Source organism: Vulpes vulpes, chromosome 2, assembly GCF_048418805.1.
Source record: "Vulpes vulpes isolate BD-2025 chromosome 2, VulVul3, whole genome shotgun sequence".
NCBI lineage: Eukaryota > Metazoa > Chordata > Mammalia > Carnivora > Canidae > Vulpes > Vulpes vulpes.
The window spans coordinates 57921587-57946585 of NC_132781.1; the positions used below are offsets into that span (position 1 = coordinate 57921587).

At 42.2% G+C, this 24999-nt stretch overlaps 1 protein-coding gene across 5 annotated transcripts in view; it reads left to right on the top strand.

Annotated features, from left to right (window-relative positions):
- The window catches only part of SCAI (suppressor of cancer cell invasion), a 154278-nt gene that overhangs the window by 69929 nt on the left and 59350 nt on the right, over window positions 1-24999 (top strand). For 4 of the 5 annotated variants that reach the window (XR_011999849.1, XR_011999851.1, XR_011999850.1 and 1 more), the window contains exon 3: window positions 15786-15917. Coding sequence is in view for 2 of the 5 variants with exons in the window: in XM_026009290.2 (XP_025865075.1) it covers window positions 15786-15917 (132 nt within the window). In the remaining 3 variants the exon portion in view is untranslated. Of the gene's footprint in view, window positions 1-15536; window positions 15613-15785; window positions 15918-24999 lie in introns of those variants that run through there. The other variant, XM_072748631.1, reaches the window with a different exon arrangement.

Consider the following 24999-nt stretch of genomic DNA (forward strand, 5'->3'; position numbering starts at 1 on the left):
CTAAAAAGCTTTCTCTCAGAGTGTGCTGAGATGGTGGTTTTGGGTGGCCCCAGATGATTTTCATGTTGTTTTTAGTGTCCCATATACACAGACTTTTGGCGGCTGCCACTGTCATCTTTGTTTGTGAATAAGAAGAAAAAGTGTGTGTGGTCTGCACTTCTTCATATACCAAATAGGAGTAATATCTTGTTGGTGGATGATTGAGATTCTTCCCTGAACTTCTTGTTCCCTCTTGAGTATTTATGTTATGAATAAATGGCTATTTAAATTGAACTAGATTGTATTTGACTGCTGCCTCTGTGGGTTCCCTACTGGAGACCGTTTTTATGAATTGCTGGCCTTAGGCTGCTTCAGATGATGTTTCTCACATTATTCTCAAGGGTACATATTTTTGATGCTTTCTTTTATTTTGTGTATTTTGGTGTCTCCTGCCCCAATAGCTTCATAAGTAGTCCTTACATGTATCTTGTTGATAGTCATTGTTTTCAGATGACTAACTGCCTGCCTGCCTTTCCTGTCTTTCACTGCACTGCTTTCTGTTAGGCTGTGCTGGGATTCAGTTGAATATGTACTTGATTTGCATATTTGTGTGTGTTAGATAAACAGTTCTCCTTTTCTACATTTGGTAGGCAAAATATCTGCATAGTCTCGTGCACAGTTTCTCACAAATGGTATTCTGGCTCTGTGTACATCCCTGCTGCTCCATGCCCTAGCTCTGTTGGCTTCCTTTTCTTAAACTCTCTTTGCCTTCATTTCACTGGGTTGCTCTCTCCATGGGGCAACAAGTTTGGTACCTACTCATTTCTCTTATAGTTGTTCTTATAGCATGTAACTTAACTCAGGATTAAGTCTGAAAAATTGTTTTCAGAAAACAATTTGTGTATCATTCATGATAGTTTTATGCTATTTCGGTACATGAAAATGCTTTCCACTCTGTTAAGGACCAGCTTTTGAGCACTGCCATTTGTTCATATTATAGGAATACCATCTGTACCAAGCAGTAGCTTCTTGTTCCTTTTACAACGAATATGTTAAAACCATCATCATCACCCCCTACATATGCACACACATTCAAATTTTTTTCATACTTTTTTTTTTTTAAGATTTTATTTATTTGCTTATTCATGAGAGACACACACAGAGAGGCAGAGAGATAGACAGAGGGAGAAGCAGGTTCCTCTTGGGGAGCCTGATGTGGGACTCGATCCTTGGATCCTGGGATCACGTTCTGAGCTGAGGACAGAAGCTTAATTGCTGAGCCACCCAGGCATTCCCGTATTTGGTACTTGGCTATTTTTCAACTTATGCTTTGTTTTGAATGCATTTATGACAATTTTACAACTAATAATTTTTGAATACATTATGATTTACAGGGCAATTATGTATTTATTTTATTTTTTAAAGATTTTATTTATTAGGGACAGCTTGGTGGCTCAGTAGTTGAGCATCTGCCTTCGGCTCAGGGATCAAGTCCCTCATCAGGCTCCTCCTAGGGAGCCTGCTTCTCCTTCTGCCTATGTCTCTGCCTCTCTCTTTGTCTCTCATGAATAAATCTTTAAAAAAAAAAGATTTTATTCATTTATTTATTTGAGAGTGAGCACAAGTCGGGGAGGGGCAGAGAGAGAAGCAGGCTGCCTGCTGAGCAGGGAGCTGGCTGTGAGGCTCATCCCAGGATCCCAGGATAATGACCCTAGCCGAAGGCAGATGCTTAACCAACTGAGTCACCCAGGTGCTCCCAGGGCAATTTTATACCTATTAGTTCATCTTATTGTCCCAATAGCCTTATGAGGTAGCTATTAATATCCCATGTTTGTAGCTGAGAAAACATGTGTAATACAATCTTTTTTTAAAAAAAGATTATTTATTTGAGAGAGAGTGTGCAGGGGTGGGCAGGGTAGGGAAGAGCAGAGGGGGAGGGACAAGCAGACTCCACACTGAGCTCAGGACCCTAAGATCATGACCTGAGCTGAAATCAAGAGCCAGACATAACACTGAGCCACCCAGTTGCCCCTGTGTGATACACTCTTATGTTGATGTTAGACAGCCATTCCATCTCTTTATATGTCTTTTTAAAAATCTGAGTACATAAGAAAATGATCTCTTTCCTACCATGTGGTTTCTATAAATATATTCACTGTTTAGTCAGAATAATTTTTTTACTATATTTTGGTTTCACTTCCAAAGTATTTCCATTCTTTTTTCCACCTGGTTCCCTTTTAGGTCTTTCTCTCTTTTTTAAAAAAAATTTTTATTTATTTGAAGGAGAGAGAGCAGGTGAGAGAGTGAGAGAGCAGGTGGGGTGTGGGGTGGGAGGGAGGGTGGAGTAGAAGCAGTCTCCCGGCTGAGCAGAGAGCCTAGTCCCAGGACCCTGAGATCATGACCTGAGTAGAAGGCAGACACTTAACCAATTGAGCCACCCAGGTGTTCCCCTTTTAGGTCTTATTACAGAGTAATTCTCTATTTTTTTTTGAAGCATCACTAAACTGCAGAGTAATAATCATGGTGATATTACACATTATATAGTGTTTTCTGACTTCTTTCACACCTAAATAACCCTGCTCTATCTTTACAATGGTTATTTAAGATAGAACAAGTGCAAATTGCTTGTTTTTGTGAATTAAAAACTTGCAACTCAAAATGTTAGCTAAAGTTTTTGTTTGTTTGTTTACAATCACATAGCTAAGAAATGTTAGGAACAGGAATACTCAGGTTTCTGGCCTAGTGTAGGGCTCTTCCCACTGCTGTTAAAATCCTGCATTGTGCCCCCAGTATCATGTAATGCATGCTTTAATGAGGTGTCCTCTCGTACTTTCATATTGCCAGCCACTTAGAATTCAACCCTGAGTAGCAGTTTCTTATGTTGCTTTGTTGAAAGACTTCCTATAAAAAGAAATTGTCATCAAGTCAGGTCAGTAATTTGCCAGATGCTCTGTATTTAGCAGAACAAGTCTTTGAGCAGTTGTCCCTACTTGTTGCTCTTTTTCTGTGTGTCTGTTTTGTAATCTGTGTCAGGACTCTGTCATATATGGATTGGTTTCCAAGGGCTGCTGTAACAAATTACTACTAAGTAGGTGGCTTCAAACAACAGAAATTTATGCTCTCACACTTCAGGAGGGCAGAAGTCCAAAATTAAGGTGTTGGCAGAATTGGTCCTTTTTAGAAACTCAGAGGGAGAATCTGTTCCGTGTCTCTTCCCTAGCTTCTGGTGGTCCCCAGCAGTCCTCCATGTTCCTTGGCTTGCAGCTGCATAATTTCAGTCTCTGTCTCCTTCTTCCTACTGCTGTCTTCCCTCTGTGTCTGTGTCTGCACATGGCATTCCCTTCACTGTGTCTCCTCAGCTTCTAAGGACACCAAATTGGATCAGTAATCTATTCCAGTATGATTGCATGTTAATTTACATCTTAATTACATCTGCAAACACATTACAGTTGACCCTTGAACAATAAAGGTTTGAACTGTGCTGGTCCACTTAAATGGGGATTTTTTTCAGTACATATATAAACTGACAGTATCAATGAGTACAGTACTGTAAATGTGTTTTCTTTTCCTTATGATTTTCTTAATAACATTTTCTTTTCTCCAGCTTACTTTATTGTAAAAATACAGTATATGATATGTATACCAAATATATGTTAATCTACTGTTGATGTTATTGGTAAGGCTTCTGGTCAACAGTATACTTTTAGTTAAGGTTGGGGAGGTGTCAAAAATTACACGTGGAGGGGAACCTGGGTGGCTCAGTGGTTGAGCAAATGCCTTCGGCTCAGGTCATGATCCCGGGGTTCTAGAATCGAGTTCCGCATCAGGATCACCACAGGGTGCCTGCTTTTTCCTCTGCTATGTCTCTGCCTCTGTCTCTCATGAATAAATAAATAAAATCTTTAAAAAATTATATGTGGATTTTCAGCTACACAGGGGGTTGACTTGTCTTTTCACTTTTATAACAGTGTCTTTTAATGACTACAATTCTTGGTTTTCAGAATGATCTAATTTTTGCTTAGTGAACAATCCTTTTGGTGAGCTATTTAGTTTTTTTTTTTTTTTTTAACTCCAGGGTCATGAAGATAACCTTCCATATTATTATTTAAGAACTGTTTGATTTTACCTTTTACATTTAGATCTATAATCTACTTAAAATTGAATTTTGTGTAATGTAGATTGGAATCAAGATTCATATTTTTGAGATGCCTGGGTGGCTTAGCAGTTGGGCATCTGCCATTGGCTCAGGGCAGGATCCCAGGGTCCCAGGATCAAATCTCACATCAGGCTTCCTGCATGGAGCCTGCTTCTCCCTCTACCTATGTCTCTGCCTTTCTGTCTTTATGCCCCTCATGAATGAATACATAAAACCTTTTTTTAAAAAATCATATATATATTTTTAATTTAGATATCTAGTTGATCCAGTGCTGGTTCTTTTTCTTTACTTTTTGACAAAACTTTTTTCTCATTGTTTTACAAAGTGCCACCTTTTTGTGTCATAAATCAAGTGCCAATGAACATTGCAGGTCATCTCTCAGTTCTGTTCTGTTGTATTGTTTTTCTCTCCTTTTGCCAATACCATACCAGTCCTGGAGCTTTTCCAGTCTTGACATCTAGTAGAATAATTTCTTCCATATTCTTCTTCAGTATTATTTTAGCTGCTCTTGGGTCTTTGTATTTTCATATAGATTATAGAATCAATTTGTCCATTTCCATTAAAAAATCTATTTTTTAAAAGATTTTTATTTATTCACAAGAGACACACAGAGAGAGGCAGAGACATAGGCAGAGGGAGAACAGGCTCCCTACAAGGAAGCCGATGGGGAACTTGATCTGGGATGCGGGAATCACTTCCTGAGCCAAAGGCAGACACTTGACTGCTGAGCCACCCAGGTGTCCTGACAAACTTTTTTTTAAACAAATAATTGTTATATGTCTGATTTCTAATAGAGTCACTGAAGAAGCTTCTACTGTCATGATCCTATATAAGTGCCAGGGAGAGATTTCAAGGAAGGTTTTACTGGAAAAGGTGTCATTTGAATGTCTATGAATATAAATTTGCGAGGTGAGCAAAATAGGCAAAGAGAAGAACATGTAAGTTTGTGATGTCATGTAAGTGTTGTGCCCGAGATTGCGAATCCGAGAAACCACCAAGGACCCGACACCGTAGTTTTAAGGGCTAGTCTAGGGGACCTCCAGAAGGGGTGGAGGAATTTCTCAAGTTCTGTTTACATTCTGATATGGGGCTTTCTGTTGTGCCCAAGATTGCGAATCTGAGAAACCACCAAGGAGCCGACACGGATGCAAACACACGAGGGTTTATTTACAAGCTCGAGCTTGGGTCCAAGTATACCTGACACAGCGGAGCAGGGACTTGGACCCCGAGGTGGGTTTCAGCTTAGTTTTTATAGGCTGGTCTAGGAAATCTTCAGAAAGGGTGGGGAAATTTCTCAAGTTCTGTTTACATTTTGATAGGGGCTTTCAAGGGTGTAGAGCTCTGTTCTTATTCTAATTCTAATAGGGGCTTCCTGCCCTTGGCTTGGGCTCTGTTCTCATTCTAATAGGGGTTTTCTAGGTCGTTAAGCTGTAAACTGTTTTCTTCCTGTAACTGAAGTAAGGTAAAGTTCAGCTCTTATTCACTGGGCCCTGGGATGGCTGTACTTGTGCTAAGGCTGAACTTAAAGTGGAATGGCCTTAATTTTCTCGGCCTCCACATTTCCCCCTCTCAGAGGAACCTAAGGAAGGACCCAATCATGGGTCCAGGTTGCTCTCAGAGTGAGCCAGGGGGAATGATTAAACCAGGATTCTAACCAACCTTGTTGCTATTCTCGCTCCCATTTACATTCCAGGGAAGAAGCGACATCTTACGTTTAAGGCAGCACATAACCATGCCCACCCCACCCTTTGTTGTGAAGACTAAATCTAATCCCCTTCTATTTTGAAAGACAACCTCAGACTAGGGAGTCTTGGAGGTGGGAAATAAGTGAGAACGGCGCAGTCTTAGCTTTAGGGGATTGTCCTCATCCGGTTGGCTTTTCCATTCTGGAACAAAGTCCTTGAGAACGGCGTTTGGGTCCGCTGGCCGGACGTGGGTGTAGTGGACCTAGGAAGTAATCCCGTCAACCTTGAGAGCGGTGGGAGTGGTCAGGATCACGATGTAAGGTCCCTTCAATCCGCGAGGTTGAAGTGTCTGGTGTTGGTATCTCCGCACGTACACCCAGTCACCTGGCCGATATCGATGGGGGTCCGTGGGTGGCCCAGTCTCATAGAGGGCCCTCAGCTTAGGCCACGCCTGCTCATGGGTTCATTGTAACATTTGGAGGGAGAAAAGAAGTTGGTGATCATCAAATTCAGCAAGCACCTCAGGTTTTAAATTGGGGATAACAGGTGGAGGAAGACTGAACATGATCTCGTAGGGAGTCAGTCCCATATAGGGTGAAGGGGAGGAGAGTCACCCAGTCCCCGCCAGTCTCCAGGGCTAATTTAGTTAAGGTCTCCTTTAATGTTCTGTTCATCCTCTCTACCTGTCCTGATCTCTGGGGCCTATATGCACAATGTAATTTTCAATCTGCCGCAAGTACTAGTGCCACTCCCTGTGTTACCTTAGAGACGAATCCTGGGCCGTTGTCTGATCCAATCCTTTTTTTTTTTTTTTTTTTAAGTCTGATCCAATCCTAACAGGAAAACCATACCTCGGTAAGATGTCTTCTAGCAGTTTCTTGGTCACGGTCTGTGCCGTTTCATGTTTGATGGGAAATGCCTCTGTCCATCCTGAAAAAGTATCTACAAACACTAAGAAAAACCTGTATCCATATTTTCCAGGTTTCACCTCAGTGAAATCCACTTCCCAGTAGGCTCCTGGGCGGTTCCTTCGGAGCCAGGTGCCTGGGTTAGATCCATGGGCGGTGGCATTAGTTAACTGGCATGCGTGGCAGCTTGCCACAATCTGCTCGATCTTTGCTTGAGAGTCTTTAATAGTGATCTTTGCATGTCGTATGAGGTCGTCCATCTTCCTTGTCCCCATGTGAGTACTCCAATGTATTTTGGATAGGACTCGCCGTCCTAGTTCCTCTAGCAAGATGATGCTGGAGTCTGTGGCCCTCCACCAGCCACGCAAGCACTGGGTCATAGGCAAGCATTTGATCCAGTGTAAATCAGCATCAGTATAGTTCGGGGTGTTAGGCAGGGTCGGTGCCCCTGGATTAGGTCGCGTGGTTGCTAAGACCTGGGTCACCAAAAGGGCTGCCTCCTTTGCTTTTAAATCAGCTAGCTGGTTTCCCCTGGCTACCGGCGTGTCTGCCTTTTGGTGCTCTGGACAGTGGATGATGGCTAGGGCCTTGGGCAGCCAGAGGGCCCTGAGGAGTTCAAGAATCTCCATTTTGTTTTTAACAGTCTTTCCCTCTGCTGTCAGGAGCCCTTTCTCTCTGTAAAGGGCTCCGTGGATGTGAGCAGTGGCGAAGGCGGACCCGCTGTCGGTGTAGATGTTTATTCGTTTACCTTCCCCCATGGTCAGCGCCTTGGCCAGTGCGATCAGTTCTGCAGTTCTGCCCGTTGAGCAGATGTTCCGGCTGCCAGGGGCTCCGCCCAGACGGTCTCTGTCTCCGTGGTTATAGCTGCCCCCGCATATCTGACTCCTTCTCGGACAAAACTGCTGCCGTCCGTGTACCAGGTAATGTCCGTGTTCGGCAGTGGCTGGTCCTGGAGATCAGCTCTGATTCCGTGCACCTGTGCCAAAATTTCTTGATAGTCATGCAGAGGGGGGTCCCGGTCTGGGTTAGGGAGTAGCGTTGCCAGATTCAGGGTTGTCGGTGGCTTAAATAAAATTCTGGTGGGGTTTAGCAGCAGGCCCTGATAATGGGTCAGACGGGCATTGCTGATCCAGCAGTCTGGGGGCTGTTTGAGTACCCCTTCAATAGCATGTGGGGTGGTAACATGCAGTTCTTGCCCCATGGCCAGTTTGTCTGCATCCTTGACCATAGTGGCCACCGCAGCAATAATTTTTAAGCATGGGGGCCATCCAGCAGCCACCGGGTCCAACTTTTTGGAGAGATAAGCTATGGGTCTCTTCTGGGGACCTAAGTACTAGACAAGGACCCCTTTTGCCACCCCGTCTTTCTCGTCCACATACAGGTAGAAGGGCTTGGCTAGATCGGGCAACCCAAGAGCCAGGGCAGACAGTAAGGCCTGTTTAAGGTCATTAAAGGCTCTGTTCATGGCCTCTGTCCATTCAAAATTTTGCTGGTGCCTGGTGGCCTCATAGAAGGGTCTGGTCATCTCAGCAAAACCCGGAATCCATAAGCGACAGAACCCTGCTGACCCCAGAAATTCACGTACCTGGCGGACGGTTTGCGGCTGTGGGATTCTTAAGACAGTTTCCTTCCGTGCATCCGTCAACCATCTTTGTCCATCCTTTAATTTGTACCCAAGGTAGCTCACCTCTGCTCTGCAGATCTAGGCTTTTTTAGCTGAGGCCCGGTATCCTAGGGCCGCTATGGTCTGGAACAAGTCCCTGGTGCCTCGCAGGCATGTGGCCTGGTCCTCCACCGCCAACAGGATATCATCTACATATTGTAATAAAGTCAAATGAGGGTGCTCGGAACGGAACTTACCCAAGTTTTCGTGTAAGGCCTCATCGAAGATGGTCAGTGAATTTTTTAATCCTTGTGGTAGTCGAGTCCAGGTGAGCTGGCCATTGATGCCTTTCTCAGGGTCCATCCATTCAAAGGCGAAGAGGTCTTGGCTCTTGGGCGCTAAAGGCAGGCTGAAAAAGGCATCTTTTAAATCTAATACCGTATACCAAGTTTTGTCTGGAGGCAGGGTGGAGAGGAGGGTGTATGGGTTTGGGACCATAGGGTGCATATCCTCTACTCACCGGTTGACTTCCCTCAAGTCCTGGACTGGCCTGTAATCGTTAGAGTGCAGTTTCTGAACCAGCAGCAAGGGAGTGTTCCATGCCGATTGGCAGGGCCTTAGTATGCCCGAGTCCAGTAGTCGCCGTATGTGGGGTGTGATTCCCTCTTGTGCTACTAGAGGCATGGGGTATTGGCGGACCCTGACAGGGTCTGCCCCGGCTTTAGTTCTATGTATATGGCCAGTTGATGCTGGGCCAGCCCGACTCCCCCAGTTTCTGCCCACACTTGGGGGAATTCCCGCAGCCAACGTTAATGTCAGTCATTGGGGCTGAGGGCATTTGGTGGAGATGATATTCGTCTTCTAAACTCAGGACAAGTACCTGAATCGGGTGCCCCTTCTTGTTTAGGACTTTTGCCCCTTCAGGGCGTAAGCAAATTTGTGCCCCCATCTTGGTGAGCAAATCCCGACCTAACAACGGGTTTGGACACTCAGAGATGACTATGAAGGAGTGGGATACCCGGCCCGTGCCGAGATCCAGTTCTTCGGGTAGTTCATGAGTATTGTTTGGTGCCCGTGGCCCCTTGCACCCATGAAGTTTTGTTTGCCGATTTCCCTTGGGGTTGTAATAAAACCGAATGTTGTGCCCCAGTGTCCACTAGGAATTCAACAGGTTGCCCCTCCACTTTAAGAGTTACCCTGGGCTCGGGGAGGGGTGCCGAACCCTGACTCCCCTAATTGTCTAGGTCCTCCATTTCCAAGATCTTGGAAGGGACCTTAGATCTTTTGTTAGGGCAGCTTTTTACCCAGTGGCCCTCCTCTTTGCAATAGGCACATTGGTTTTTGTTCATCTTAGGGCACTCCCAAGGGGGACCAGGGCCATCCTCCTTACCGGTCCCTGAAGCCAGCTTCTTGAGATACCTCCGTCTTTCCTGTGGGTCATCCATGGTTGTGGCCAGTAGGATCTTGGCCAGGTTTCGGGTCTGCTGGTCACTTAGTTTGGTTTGTTGTTCTTCCGTACTTTCTCTATTATTATAGACTCGTTCTGCTACTATCACTAAGTCCTGCAAGCTCTTCTCTCCCAGTCTCTCTACTCTTTGCAATTTCTTTTTAATGTCCAGAGCAGCCTGGTTAACAAAAGCCATGATAATTGCGGCCTTTGTTTCCGGGACTTCTGGGTTCATAGGGGTGTACTGCCTAAAAGCCTCTATGACTCTCTCTAAGAAGGCTGCTGGACTCTCATCCTTACCCTGCCTCACATCTTAGACCTTGGCCAGATTGGTAGGCTTGTGCGCGGCAGCCTGGAGACCTGCCATTAGAGTCTGGTGGTAGACCCGGAGTCTCTCCTTACCTTCAGCTGAGTTGTAGTCCAAGGTGGGGCGGGATAAAGGAAGGCAGCATTTATGAGGTCTGGGTTTTGAGTCGGCTGTCTGTCCTCTCCCAGGACAGACTTCCGGGCTTCCACCTGAATTCGTTCTCTCTCCTCGGTGGTGAAGAGAACCTGCAAGAGCTGTTGGCAGTCATCCCAAGTAGGCTGGTGGGTAAAGAGAACAGTATCTAAAAGCCCGATTAGATCTCTTGGATTATGAGAGAGCTTTGCATTTTGGGTTTTCCAATTATATAAATCACTGGTGGAGAATGGCCAATATAACATTAGCTGTTCGCCAGTCTCATCGGCGGGGCCCCATGGCACGGAGAGGAAGGGCGGTGGAGTCGGCTGGCCCCGCATTCAGAGGTGGGGCCGTCCGCTGGGTCCGACCGCGTGTCCCCGCTGCTGGCTCGCGCACGTACAGGGACTCCCTCGTCAGGGAGGGGTGGTGCCCCTTCTGCAGCCCCCAGTGTCTCCAATGGAGGGGCGGAAGGGGGAGGGGGTGCCTGGTAGGGCGGGGGGAGAATCAGGTCCTCTGGGGAGGAATCCTGGAAGACCGGATAAAGGGGCGCTTGAGGCGTAGAGTTGGTCTCCTTCTCGGCTTTCCGCAGGGCTAGAATCTCAGTGGGTCCTGCTTTGGGGGGTAAAAATGGTTTTAGCCAAAGAGGGGGATTCTCGATCATGTCCTGCCAGATCAGGATGTAGGGCACCTGGTCAGAGTGGCCGTCTGGTTTGTCCCTGAAGATCACACCCTTAACCTGTAAGATAATAGGTAGGTGAAAAGTTCCTTCTCGGGCCATCCCACGTCAAAGGTTGGCCATTCTGATATGCAATAAATTCGGAATCTCTCTCTCCTCTCTCCGTATGTCTATGCTCAGAATACGAGCTCTTTCCCTAGCATCTGAGAAGTGGGAGAGCATAAGAGACAGGGGAGTGGTTTCTGTCTCCCCCGTTATGTACCCAATCCACACCAAGACACAGACAGTAAAGACAATTAACAAGGACACGACAACACAGACAAATGCAAAAAAAGTTAACAAGGACATAGTAACACAGACAAACGTTCCAGTGCGGCTGCAGAGACAAAACAGAAAGCAACCCGAAGGGCTGGCAGCCCGTCCTCCTTACAGGTGAGGACCCCGTCCTCCCGGTGGGGGCAAGGGACATCTCCTCAAGACCCTCGGTCGACGGCCCGCCAGCGCGTCCGCTTAAGCCAATGCCGACCTAATACAGATTGGAATTCCTTCAGGTTAGAGCTCTCAGAAATATGCGCGCAAAAGGTGGAAAAAGTTGAGTGCACTCACCACGCATGAAATATGCGCGCAAAAGGTGGAAAAAGTTGAGTGCACTCACCACGCATGAAACCCTCTGGATAGGGTCCTGGGGGTCTCTCGGATCCCGGACGAGCCCCCAGATGTTGTGCCCAAGATTGTGAATCCGAGAAACCACCAAGGAGCCGAGAAACCACCAAGGAGCCGACACCGATGCAAACACACGAGGGTTTATTTACAAGCTCGAGCTTGGGTCCAAGTGTACCCGACACAGCGGAGCAGGGACTTAGACCCTGAGACTAAGAGGCGTAGCAGCTTATAGGGGCCAGTGGCCCATGGGATACACAGAAAGTTGCACAGTCATGTCGGTCCACACGCAGGTGGCCAATTGAATTACATCTTACCCTATAGTATCCATTTGAGCTGGCCTGTTACTTTGGTAGAATAGGCGCACAGTTTTGGTGGGCACAAAGCAGGGTTACATTGTTATGAGCCGATTTCCAATTAGGGTGTGCCCAGCGGCTTGACTAGGGTGGGGCCACGCCTTAAGCAATAAGCAGGTTATGTGGGGGTCAGGCCGCGCCTTAAGCAATAAGCAGGTTATGTGGGGGTCACACAGGAGGTGGCAGGTGCAACACAAAATGGAATCAGTCCTACTCTGCTTGTCCAGGGGTAGGGGATTTTTGTTAAATTTCCTGGGTTCCACATATATTATATTTTTGTAAATATACATAGGTCCTGTTATATATATATATATATATATTCCCTTTATTTATTTTCCCTTTATTTATTTTTCTTAAAGATTTTATTTATTTATTCATGAAGACACAGAGAGAGAGAGAGAGGCAGAGACACAGGCAGAGGGAGAAGCAGGCTCCATGCAGGGAGCCCGACGTGGGACTTGATCCCGGGCCTCCAAGATCACACCCTGGGCTGAAGGCGGCACTAAACCTCTGAGCCACCTGGGCTGCCCTATGATTCTCTTTATTAGAGAGTGGTATTAAAAGCCAAGATTTAGGAACTGGTATGTTCATACCACTGGGAAGTAGAGGTAGTCACTGCTCTATGGCCTTCTCAGACAGATTTACTGAGCTAGGGTGTATATATGTGTGTATGCTTATGTGTACACACACAGACACACATACTGCACATGCATTTATGTCTATATTCTTTAAAAAATCCATTAGTTCACGCATACCTTCCATAGGGCTTATTCTTTCTCTTTTCATATTTCTATTTCTCGTCTCTTATAGAGATAACTCTGGGTCCCATTGTCCTTAGTTGATTTTGTTATTTCCTCCTGTATAACCCTCCTCTATATGACAAATCTCCTGTTGTGGCCTCCAAACTATTCCATGTGAAGATACTCTTCTCACCACACTCAGGTTCCAACATTGCAGGCAAACTGGCCCTTTGTGTGCATGTGGATAGTCTCCTCACAGTCTGTGCCCTCTGTGTGGACACCTACTGTGCTGTGTCCCACCAAGTGGCTATGGGATTGTATTGTTCAGGAAGCGGCGAGGGCTCCTCTGTAATTCTTGCTTCATTTTAATGTTCTAGCTGTGGGATTATTTATCTTTTCTTGTTGTTTTAACATTCTTTGAGCCCTTTTAGTTTGAGGCCTTATATTTTCTCTAAGTCTCAGAGGCTTACGGAAGTTTCTTTCTGAAAATATTTTTCATCATCTCCACGTATTTTTTCCCATCTAAGTATACTATTATGTGGAAGTTTTTTTTTTTTTTTTAACTTTTATTTATGATAGTCACAGAGAGAGAGAGAGAGAGAGAGAGGCAGAGAGAGAAGCAGGCTCCATTCACCGGGAGCCTGACGTGGGACTCGATCCGGGGTCTCCAGGATCGCGCCCTGGGCCAAAGGCAGGCGCTAAACCGCTGCGCCACCCAGGGATCCCTATTATGTGGAAGTTGATTTCCTTCATTTCTCTATTCCGAATCTCTTGATTTTATCTCTTCTTGATGTCTTGTGGCAAAGTTCCTTAAGCCTGATATTTTAGCTTATTAATTCATTCAACTCTATCCTTTCTACTCTTCAATCCATTTACCCATTAAGTTTATTGCAGTCACCATACTTCTCATGCCCAGTTTTTTTATTTGCTCATTATGATATTTTCTTCCTGCTTTATCTCTAATATCTTTCCTTAAGTTATTTTTTTTTAGGATTTTATTTTTTAATTATCTCTACACCCAACGTGAGGCTCGAACTTACAACCCTGAGATCAAGAGTCACCTGGTCTCCCGACTAAGCCAGCTGGGCGCTCAAGTTTGTTTATTTTTAAGCTTTTATTTTCTATTTTTCTCCTGTGTCCTGAGGATATTAGTCACTCTGGCTCACGAGATGTTTGAGGTGGGTGAAGAAAGCTACAGGCAGCTTTGTGCCTAGTTTGTGCCTCTCCTACTGGGTTTAGAGAATGAAGGTGAGCATTGGGTTGGAGGAGAGGACTTACCCGGGGTCATTACATTGTGTGAAACCCCTTCCAAGGCCCTGCATTTTTCAAGGTCTGTTTCCCTCTGTTAAAAACTCCTAGCCCACCAAGCACAAAAAGTAGTGGTGAGAAGAGGGAGCATGTGAACATAGAAGGACCATCCAGTACCATCTGTGCAAGTCCCGACCAGCTGGCTCCACAGCACCCACTTGTTACTCTGTAGCCCATTGACATTTTTAGGGACTGACAATCTTCCTGCCCTGTAACCACAATTGCCTGTTAAAGAAAATGTTGGAGAGAAAAATATTTACCAAAATAACTTGCACCACACCCTAACTGTCATCTCTGCTGTCTGGCTCTTGTCTGCTCTGCCTGTATTTTCACCCTATATTAGGATTTCTCTATGTTGTTCTAGGAATTTCTGTCCATATGTAAACACAAATGAATTTTTTTGTTTAGTATAGGTTCATACTATAAATACTGTCCAGCAACTTGCTGTTTTTAAAATGGCTGATTACCATGATGGATTGCATATGAAAATAGTTTGTACTTAATAAAATACAGCTTTGGGGGATCCCTGGGTGGCACAGCGGTTTAGCGCCTGCCTTTGGCCCGGGGCGTGATCCTGGAGACCCGGGATCGAATCCCACGTCGGGCTCCCAATGCATGGAGCCTGCTTCTCCCTCTGCCTATGTCTCTGCCTCTCTCTCTCTCTCTCTCACTGTGTGCCTATCATAAATAAATAAATAAATTAATTAATTAATTAATTAAAATAAAATAAAATAATTTAAAAAATAAAATAAAATACAGCTTTAATATATATGTGTATTTGTGTGGTTTCCATATCCCTTTTACACTGAGGTGTCTGTATAGTATCACCTTATCTTAAATATAATTTTAAGTTAGTTAGATAGAGTGCAATTGTTAGTGTTCTGTGAAGCACTTTTTAAAAAAATATTTTATTTATTTATTTATTTATTTATTTATTTATTTGAGAGAGAGAGAGAGAGAGAGAGAGAGAGAGAGCTCTTAAGCAGAAGAGGTGGAAGGGGAGGGAGAGAATCTCAGGCAGACTGTGCTCTGAGCAAGGAGCCTGACATGGGGCTGCATCTCACGACCCTGAGACCATGACCTGAGCTGAAACCAAGAGTCAGATGCTTAACTGACTTGAGTCACCCAGGTGACCCTATGAATCACTTGGTAATTGCCCTTGGTTCTTTTAGGTTGTTACGAATTTTTAAATATTATGATACTAAAATAAATCTTTGTAGATATAGTGTTTTACATTTATAGATCATTTTCTAGGATGGATTTACAGAATGGATCAAACAGGTCAAAAGGATCAGCATTTTTTATTCTTAACCATGTAAAGGAGTACTTGGAACATAATAGGCATCCAAATAATGCTTACTGGATGAACAAATATTACAAAAATTACTTTACAATGGATGTACCAATTTTCATTCCTTTTTTAAATTTTTATTTTTTTCCTTTTTTTTTTTTTAAAGATTTATTTATTTGACACAAAGAGAGAGAACGCATAAGTAGGCAGAGTGGCAGACAGAGACAGAAGGCAAAGCAGACTTCCCGCTGACGGGGAGCTCAGTGAGGAGCTCCATCCCAGGACCCTGGGATCATAACCTGAGCCGAAGGCAAATACTCAACCACTGAGCCACTCAGGTGCCCCCCAATTTTCATTCTTAGTGAGTATGAGATTGTATTCCCACACCATCTTGTACTTATATTATTCTGATGATGTGACTGCGATCAGAAGAATTCTATATCTATCTTTAAAAAAAATACTGTCAGATGATATAACTAAGGTTCTCTTTTTTATTTTCACCCACTAGATGATTGGACATATGTTTTTTTACAGGACTGAATTTGCGCTTAAAGAAATCATGTCCTCTGGAGGTGCTGAAGATGATATCCCACAAGGAGAGAGAAAAACAGTTACGGATTTTTGTTACCTTCTGGATAAGTCTAAGCAGCTGTTCAATGGATTAAGGTTAGTGGGCTCTTGATGCCTTAAAATTTTCTCATTCTGTATTTTTTCCATGACTTGTGTATGGTAAGTTTCTGAAAGTTATGGATAGACTATTTTATAAATACCTGTAGTAGAGGTTATGCTTTTTTCTTTGACACACTTCATTCTCAGATGAAAATGTGCCCAAGGGATCCCTGGGTGGCGCAGCGGTTTGGCGCCTGCCTTTGGCCCAGGGCGCGATCCTGGAGACCCGGGATCGAATCCCACATCGGGCTCCCGGTGCATGGAGCCTGCTTCTCCCTCTGCCTGTGTCTCTGCATCTCTCTCTCTCTCTCTGTGTGACTATCATAAATAAATAAAAATTAAAAAAAATTGCATAATAAAAAAAAAAAAAAAAAGAAAATGTGCCCAAGATTGCGAATCCGAGAAACCACCAATGAGCTGACACTGACGCAAACACACCAGGGTTTATTTACAAGCTCGAGCCTGGGTCTAAGTATACCCGACACAGCGGAGCAGGGACTTGGACCCTGAGACTAAGAGGCGTAGCAGCTTTATAGGGGCCAGTGGCCCATGGGATACACAGAAAGTTGCACAGTCATGTCGGTCCACACACAGGTGGCCAATTGAATTACATCTTACCCCATAGTATCCATTTGAGCTGGCCTGTTACTTTGGTCAGAATAGGCACACAGTTTTGGTGGGCACAAAGCAGGGTTACATTGATATGAGCCGATTTCCAATTAGGGTGTGCCCAGCGGCTTGACTAGGGTGGGGCAGCGCCTTAAGCAATAAGCAGGTCATGTGAGGGTCATACAGGAGGTGGCCGGGTGTAGCACAAAATGGAGTTAGTCCTGCTCTGCTTGTCCAGGGATAGGGGATTTTTGTTAAATTTCCTGGGTCAGGAAAAAACAATAGAAGAGAGGATAATTTCTATTGTTCTATTCAGGTTGAGAAGAACTATTTTGTTAGATTTTTTTTTTTAAAGATATTATTTGTTTATTCATGAGAGACAGAGAGAGAGAGAGGCAGAAACATAGGCAGAGGGGGAAGCAGGCTCCCTAGGAGGAGCCCAATGTGGGACTTGATCCCAGGACCCCGGGATCATGCCCAAGCCAAAGGCAGATGCTCAACCACTCAGGCATCCCTTGTTAGATGGTTTTATATACATTGTTCCACATCGTACCTGGTTTACATCTGATTTTACACATTGGGGTATTGAAGTTAATGTGTCTTTTGAGAAGACATTTACAATTGTAAAGATAATTACAGGATCATCAAATGAATCCTCCTTGACCACTGAATCTAAAGTTATGCTTTCAATCACTTTATTCCTATATTCATTTAATTTTTTTTTTAAATAAAACATCACTATCTTGAGCAACCTTACTGATTTGCTTATAATGTCTACCTACATAAAATTAAATGTTCCTACAAGCAGGATCCTGTTTGTTGTAGTTTTCCTAGTACATAAGCCAGGGTCTGGCTCATTGCAGATACTTTGTAAACATTTGTTAAATGAAGGATTCCAAAGACAGTATTAACTCCTAAGCTCTGCTGCTTCCTATTTTGTGCTACAGCAGAATCTTTGAGATCAACTTTTGCTTTTGCTAATAATCAGAACAATTGCATCTTTTTAAAGAATTATTTTCATTATAATTCAAAAAATAAAATTTAAAGCATAGGTTTTAAGTCTTCTTTTTTCCCCCTGGAATGTCATAAATCTTTAAAATTTACATGCTTAGACCATTTTCTTGTTTGATCTCCAGTATTATCCAGGTCTACCTTATTTATTCAGCATTTATTGAGCCCTAGTATGTACCACATTCTGTACAATGATTCAAAGATAAAACTACCAGTCTTTGCCATCAAATAATCTGTGACGACATTATAAAAACACAAAATCTATGGCCATCTGAGGCTCACTGCTAGCCTCAGATTTAGCATATCTGTTAAGCAAATTTCCTACATGCCTTTGTGTGCTTGTTGAAATTAAAGCAAATAAAGTTAAGGGAGTAGTAGATTTAAAGAATATGAAGGCATTTACAAGTTTGCATGAAAATCCTTTGTGACTCCGAAACTCTTATTCCGAACTCTTAAAACAGTAACAAAGTTATAGTAGCTCCGACCTCTTCCCTTCCCCCTCCTCCTCTCCCTTCTAATTTATGGAGCTGTATTTCAAAAAGTAAAATATACCTAAAGTTTATAATTTTTTTAAAATATTTTATTTAGGGGATCCCTGGGTGACTCAGTGGTTTAGAGCCTGCCTTCAGCCCAGGGCATGGTCCTGGAGTCCCGGGATCGAGTCCCACATTGGGCTCCCTACATGGAGCCTGCTTCTCCCTCTGCCTGTGTCTCTGCCTCTCTCTCTCTCTCTCTGTGGGACTATCATAAATAAATTTTAAAAAAAATTAAAAAATAAATCTTAAAAAACAAAAAGATTTTATTTAGGTTACATGAGAGACACAGAGACAAAAACATAGGCAGAGAGAGAAGTAGGTTCCTTGTGAGGTGCCTGCTATGGGACTTGATCCCAGGACCCTGGGATCACAACCTGAGTCAAAGGCAGACGCTCAACCACTGAGCCACCCAGGTGCCCCCGAAGTTTATAATTAAATGCTTTAGTATACTTACAGAGTGGTATACTAGCAACACAATTTAATTTTAGAATATTTAATCATCCCCAGGAGAAACCCCATACCCCTTAGCTGTGATTACCCCTTCCCTAGTCCTCAGCCCTTGGGGACCACTAATCTACTTTCTATATCTATGTATTTACCTATTTAGGATTTTTCATATAAATAGAACTATAAAGTGTATGGTCTTTTGGACTGGCTTCCTTAACATTTTTTTTTTTGAGGTTTATCTATGTAGTAATATGTATCAGCACTTTATTCCTTTTATTACAGATTAATATTCCATTGTACAGATTTACTATACCCTATCTAATCATCAGTTGATCGACATTTGAGTTATTTTGCACTTTTTGCCTGTTATGTATTCATACTGCTATGAACATTTTTGTACAAACTTTGTGTGGAGATACTTCCAGTTCTTTTGAGTGCAAACCTTAGAGTGAAATTACTGTCATAGGATTCTCTGTGTTTAACCTTTTGAGGAACTTCCAGACTTTTTCAAAGAAGCTACACCAACAGCAATATATGACCGTTCCAGTATCTCCACATCTTGCCAACGCGTGTTACTGTCTTTTTTTTTTTTTTTTTTTTAGGATTTCCTTAGTAGGTTTTTCTTTAAAAAAATTTTTTTTTAATTTGAGAGAGAGATAGAGCTGGAGTCGGGGAGGGGCAGAGGGAGAGGGAGAAGCAGACTCCCTGCTGAGGAGGGTGCCAGATGTGGGGCTCAATCCCAGGACCCTAAGATCGTGACTTGAGCCGAAGGCAACGGATTAAGTGTCCCCTTTTAAAGTTTATTTAAAACTTACTTAAGGGTAGCCCTGGTAGCCCAGCGGTTTGGTGCTGCCTTCAGCCCAGGGCCTGATCCTGGAGACCTGGGATTAAATCCCGCCTTGGGCTCCCTGCAGGGAGCCTGCTTCTCCATCTGCCTGTGTCTCTGCCTCTCTCTCTCTCCTCTCTATGTATTCTCATGAATAAATAAATAAAATCTTTAAAAAAAATAATAAAACTAAAAAATAATAATAATAATAATAAAACTTATTTAAGTAATCTCAACACCCAGTGTGAGACTCGAACTTACAACCCCGAAATCAAGAGTCAGATGTTCTTCCAACTGAGTCAGCCAGGCCAGATGCCCCTTTAAGATTTTATTTTATTTTTTAAAATTTAACTTAACTTTATATATATATATATATATATACTATACTATATATATATATATACTATACTATATATATATATACTATATATTATATATATATACTATATATATAGTATATTGTATTATATATTATATTATATATTATATATTATATAATATATATATTTTATATAGTATATTATATTATATATTATATTATAGTATTATATATATACTATATATATAAATAATATATTATTATATATATAATATATAACATTATATATATATAAATAATATATATATTAGACTCCATGCCTGACATGAAGTCCAGTACAGTGCTTGAACTCATGACCCTGAGATCAAGACCTGAGCTGAGCTCAAGAGTCAGATGCTCAACTAACTGAGCCACCTAAGACACCCAAGATTTTGTTTTTTATTTTTTAAAAGATTTTATTTATTTATTTATTTATTTATTTATTTATTTGAGAGAGAATGAGTGAGCATGAGAGAGGGAGAAAGAGAGCACAAGCTGGGGGAGAGGCAGAGAGAGAGGGAAAAGTGGACTCTCCATTGAACAGGAGCTTGATATGGGCTCAATTCCAGGACTGAAGGCAGACACTTAACGTACTAAGCCACCCAGGTGCCTCCCCCCAAGACTTTATTTTTAAGTAGTCTCTACACCCATCATGGAGCTCAAACTCACAACACTGAAATTGAGAATCATACTCTCTACTGACTAAATCAGCCAAGCAGCCCTATTGTCTGTCCTTTTGATGAGAGCCATTCTAGTGGGTATGAAGTGTATCTCATTGTGATTTTATTTCCCTAATGACTAATGATGTTGAGCATCTTTTCATGTTTGTATTAGCCATATATCTTTTTGTTTTGTTTTGTTTTTGAGATAGAGCAAGCTCCAGTGGGGTGGGGGGAAGAAGGAACAGAGGGAGAGGGAGAGAGAATCTCAAGCAGGCTCTGTGCCCAGCATTGAGCCCAACAAAGGACTCCATTTCACGACCCTGAGATTATGACCTGAAATCATGACCTGAGCCGAAATCAAGAGTCTGACACTTAACCGTCGCCACCAAGGCACCTCAGCCAAATGCCTATCTAATCCTTTGATCATTCTTCAAATTGGGTTATTTATCTTAAGTTAAAATTGTTCTGGATACAAATCCTTCATGAGATATAATGATTTGCAGATGTATAATTTTTCATTCTGTGGGGTGTGTCTCCACTTTCTTGATGGTATCCTCTGAAGCAGAGAAGCTTTTATTTTAGTAAAGTTCCACTTGTTATTCTCTTTCATTGTTGGTACTTTCGTTGTTAGTGCTGTGTCTAAGAAATCATTGGCTAACCTGAAGTCATCAAGATTTACCCTTTTTCTCTTCTTTTATGGTGCTATCTTTCACATTCAGATCTGTGAACTATTTTGAGTTAATTTTTGTGTGTTGTGTGAGGTCTTAGACATTTTTTAAATCAGAAAACCTATTTTTTCAATTAGTTATTGCATTTCTTTCATATTTTTCTTTCTTGTTCCTTGTTCTCCTTCCTCGCTTATAATTATAATGCTTAGTTTAAATATTCAGCCCAAATCTTCTGCAACGATATAGTGTCTTTGATTTTCATCTCTATTCTTTCTTTCATAATTTTCAGAAAATATCTCTGAAATTTGCCCACCATATATCAGACGTATTTCTTTTTTTATTCACTACTTATAAGACATATTTTGTCTTGTCATTTCATGTCAGCACTTTTTGCTATACTGCTTTTAAAAAAAACTAGATATTATATATTTGACCAAAAGTTTACTAACTTCTCTCTCTCTCTCTCTCTCTCTCTCTCTCTCTCTATATATATATATATATATATGGTGGTTTTCTTTTTTTTTTTTGGTTTTATTTATTTATTTGTGAGAGACACAAGAGAGGCAGACATAGGCAGAGAAGCAGGCTTCCTTCAGGGAGCATGATCTGGGACTCGATCCCAAGACCCTGGATCACAACCTGAGCCAAACAGATGTTCAGCCAGTTAACCACCCAGGTCCCCTTTCTCTAATATATTCTTATTTGAATATAAGAAATGAATATAAGTTAATATAAGAAGTATAGTATGAGTATGTTTTCACTGAGTATGTCTGAGAAGCATATTGAATTTAGTAATGGCATTTCCCTTCTTTTTTTTTTTAAGATTTTATTTATTTATTCATGAGACACAGAGAGAGAGAGAGAGAGAGAGAGGCAGAGACACAGGCAGAGGGAGAAGCAGGCTCCATGCAAGGAGCCCGACGTGGGACTCGATCCCAGGTCTCCAGGATCAGGCCCTGGGCTGAAGGCGGTGCTAAACCGCTGAGCCACCCGGGCTGCCCGGAATTTCCCTTCTTAAAAAGGGATTATTTTCCTAACCTGATTCTGAATCTTAAATGAATCATAAAACTCAAGTAATCTTCTGCTAGAGACTCTCTGCCTGGCTAAATCACTCTGAAACTACTACGACAGTAACAGTAACACATTTCTACACAGCACCCTACAGTTTGTAAGTCTCTTTTTTTTGTTTTGTTTTTGAAGATTTTATTTATTTATGAGAGACAGAGAGAGAGAGGCAGAGACACAGGCAGAGGGACAAGCAGGCTGCATGCAAGGAGCCTGATGTGGGACTCGATCCTGGGAATGCAGGATCATGCCCTGAGCCAAAGGCAGATGCTTAACTGCTGAGCCACCCAAGAATCCCTGTAAATCACTTTCAAGTGCGTCTTTATCTTTAAGCCACATGATGACAGTATATGTAGTATCCAAACACCTGCTAACTAGGACTGCCTGCCTGGCTCAGTTGGTTGAGTGTCCTAACTTTTGATTTTGGCTCAGGTCGTGATTTAAGGTTATGAGATCTAGCCCTGCATCAGGCTTAGCACTCAACAGGAAGTCTGCTTAAGATTCTTTTTCTCAAAAAAAAAAAAAAAAAAAAAAGATTCTTTTTCTCTCTCTCTCTCTGCCCCTCCCTCTGCTCTCATGCACATATGCTCTCTCTCTCTCATATAAATAAGTCTTCAAAAAAAAATAGCTGCTAACTAGAATTGAATTGTTTTATTTCACTCTTTTTGAACTGTTGTTTGTGCAAATATATTTTACCAGCTCAAATGTGTCTCACTTTGATCTTTTTAAGTGCCCTGTTAATCACACTGGTTTTATTATTTTTTTATTTTTTAAATTTTATTTAGTTTTAAAGTAATTGCAGGGGTAGCCCGGGACATGATCCTGGAGTCCCAGGATCGAGTCCCACGTCGGACTCCCTGCATGGAGCCTGCTTGTCCCTCTGCCTGTGTCTCTGCCTCTCTTTCTCTCTCTCTCTCCGTGTTTCTTATTAATAAAATAAATAAAATCTTTTTAAAAATTTTAAAAGTAATTGCAGAGTAAAATTGTATCTGTGGGGATGGTGGGAAACCCTATTACATGGAGAAAGTTGGGCAGCCCAGGTGGCTCAGCGGTTTAGTGCCACCTTCAGCCCAGGGTGTGATCCTGGACACCTGGGATCGAGTCCGACATCGAGCTCCCTGCATGGAGCCTGCTTTTCCCTCTGCCTTGTGTCTCTGCCTCTTTCTCTCTGTGTGTCTTTCATGAATAAATAAATAAAATCTAAAAAAAAAAAAAAAAAAAAAAAAAAAACCATGGAGAAAGTTGTATGAGTCTAATCTTTAGGACTGTTCATTCATTGTTGCAGGAATTATAATATGTTTATGATGCCTATTTCAATATAGTTCTTGAGCACTTGAAACTATTTCAAGACTTAATCCTCTTGACTCTTGTTCTTTGAAATATTCAGTACATAAAGACACAGGCCCCACCAGTTTGAAATTTCCCTTCTTCATTTGTTAAAAGTCAGTGGTTTCGTCAGTATATATGTGTAACCTGCAGGTATCCTAAATTGTTACTTAGAAAGCAATATTTTCTCTACTCCTATATTGACTGCCTCCCAGATGTGGAGAAGTACTTTCCTAACGTGCTATTTTAAAATTTCACAATACTAATAATGAAAAATTTTGGCCTAGAAGAATGGGTAAGCAAATTCATCAGGGATTTATTTTCAGTATTTTGTGTGCAAGGCCCTCTTTATTTTAAACAGTCTTACTAAAATAAATAAATAAATAAATAAATAAATAAATAAATAAATAATAAACAGTCTTACTTATTCTATGATAAATATGGTGAGTAAAGAATCTATATTCTCTGAATGCTTTTGGATTGCTGTTTGAGAGGGATGTGGCTCATGGCAACACTGGTCTATAGTTTTACTGAGAGATTAGTACTTAGACTCTCTTCCTTTTTCTTTTCATTTTTTAAGAAAATCTGTTTTACACACAAACATGGAATAATATAAACTATTAACAAGATTTTGATGGGTATTATATAAATGAATGGTTGGCCATGATACATGTTTCAGTGAAAAAGCACAGATTGTAAAAACAGTAATGCTCCTCATGATCTTGACTTACCAAACATTCTGCCGGTATCCTGTTTTTGATGCCCTGTACCATAATAACTCTGAGTGGAGACTGCTGGTTCTGAGTGCCCAGTCAGGTCCCTAACCAAAGCCCAAATATATTTGGTGGCTGATTTTCTCTAAGTATCTGGTGCATGTACAGTGTGCTTATTTATATAAATGAAAGTTCTTTGTTCAGTATTAGATCTTGGTTGGCAAGGCCTCCCTCTGTTATCAATTATGTGGGTAATGTTAGAGTTCCCCAGGGTGGTGAGTTGGGGTGTGTGGCATTCTTCTCCACGCTACTCTCTCATTCCCCCTCCAAAGCACTTTAAGTTATGCAAATTAAACACCTTCCTGCTTTTAAGAGTTGATAGAGTTTTTGTGGGGTTTCTTTTAAAATAGAGGCAATTTCAGGACACCTGGGTGGCTCAGCAGTTGAGCCTTTGGGTTAGGGAGTGATTCCGGAGTCCCTGGATGAGTCCCACATTGGGCTCCTGGCGTGGAACCTGCTTCTCCCTCTGCCTGTGTCTCTGCCTCTCTGTCTCTCATGAATAGGTAAATAAAATCTTTAAAAATTAAAGTAAAATAAAATAGAGGAGATTTCTTTGGGAAAAATTAAAAGAAAGGTTTTTTTTGTTATCTTTGTCTGTATAGGAAACAGGTCACAGTGCTTATAGAGAACAAGAAATATATTGGTGGTGGTCTGGACCAGCTTTGGGACCTGGTGAAATGGGGACAGTGGGGTCCAAGCTGGAGTTGCATGACTCTCTTCATGGGTCTTCATGGCTCTCTTCATGGATCTCTTCATTCCGACGTTCCTTTCACTGTTAGGGATTATCTTTTGGCTAGC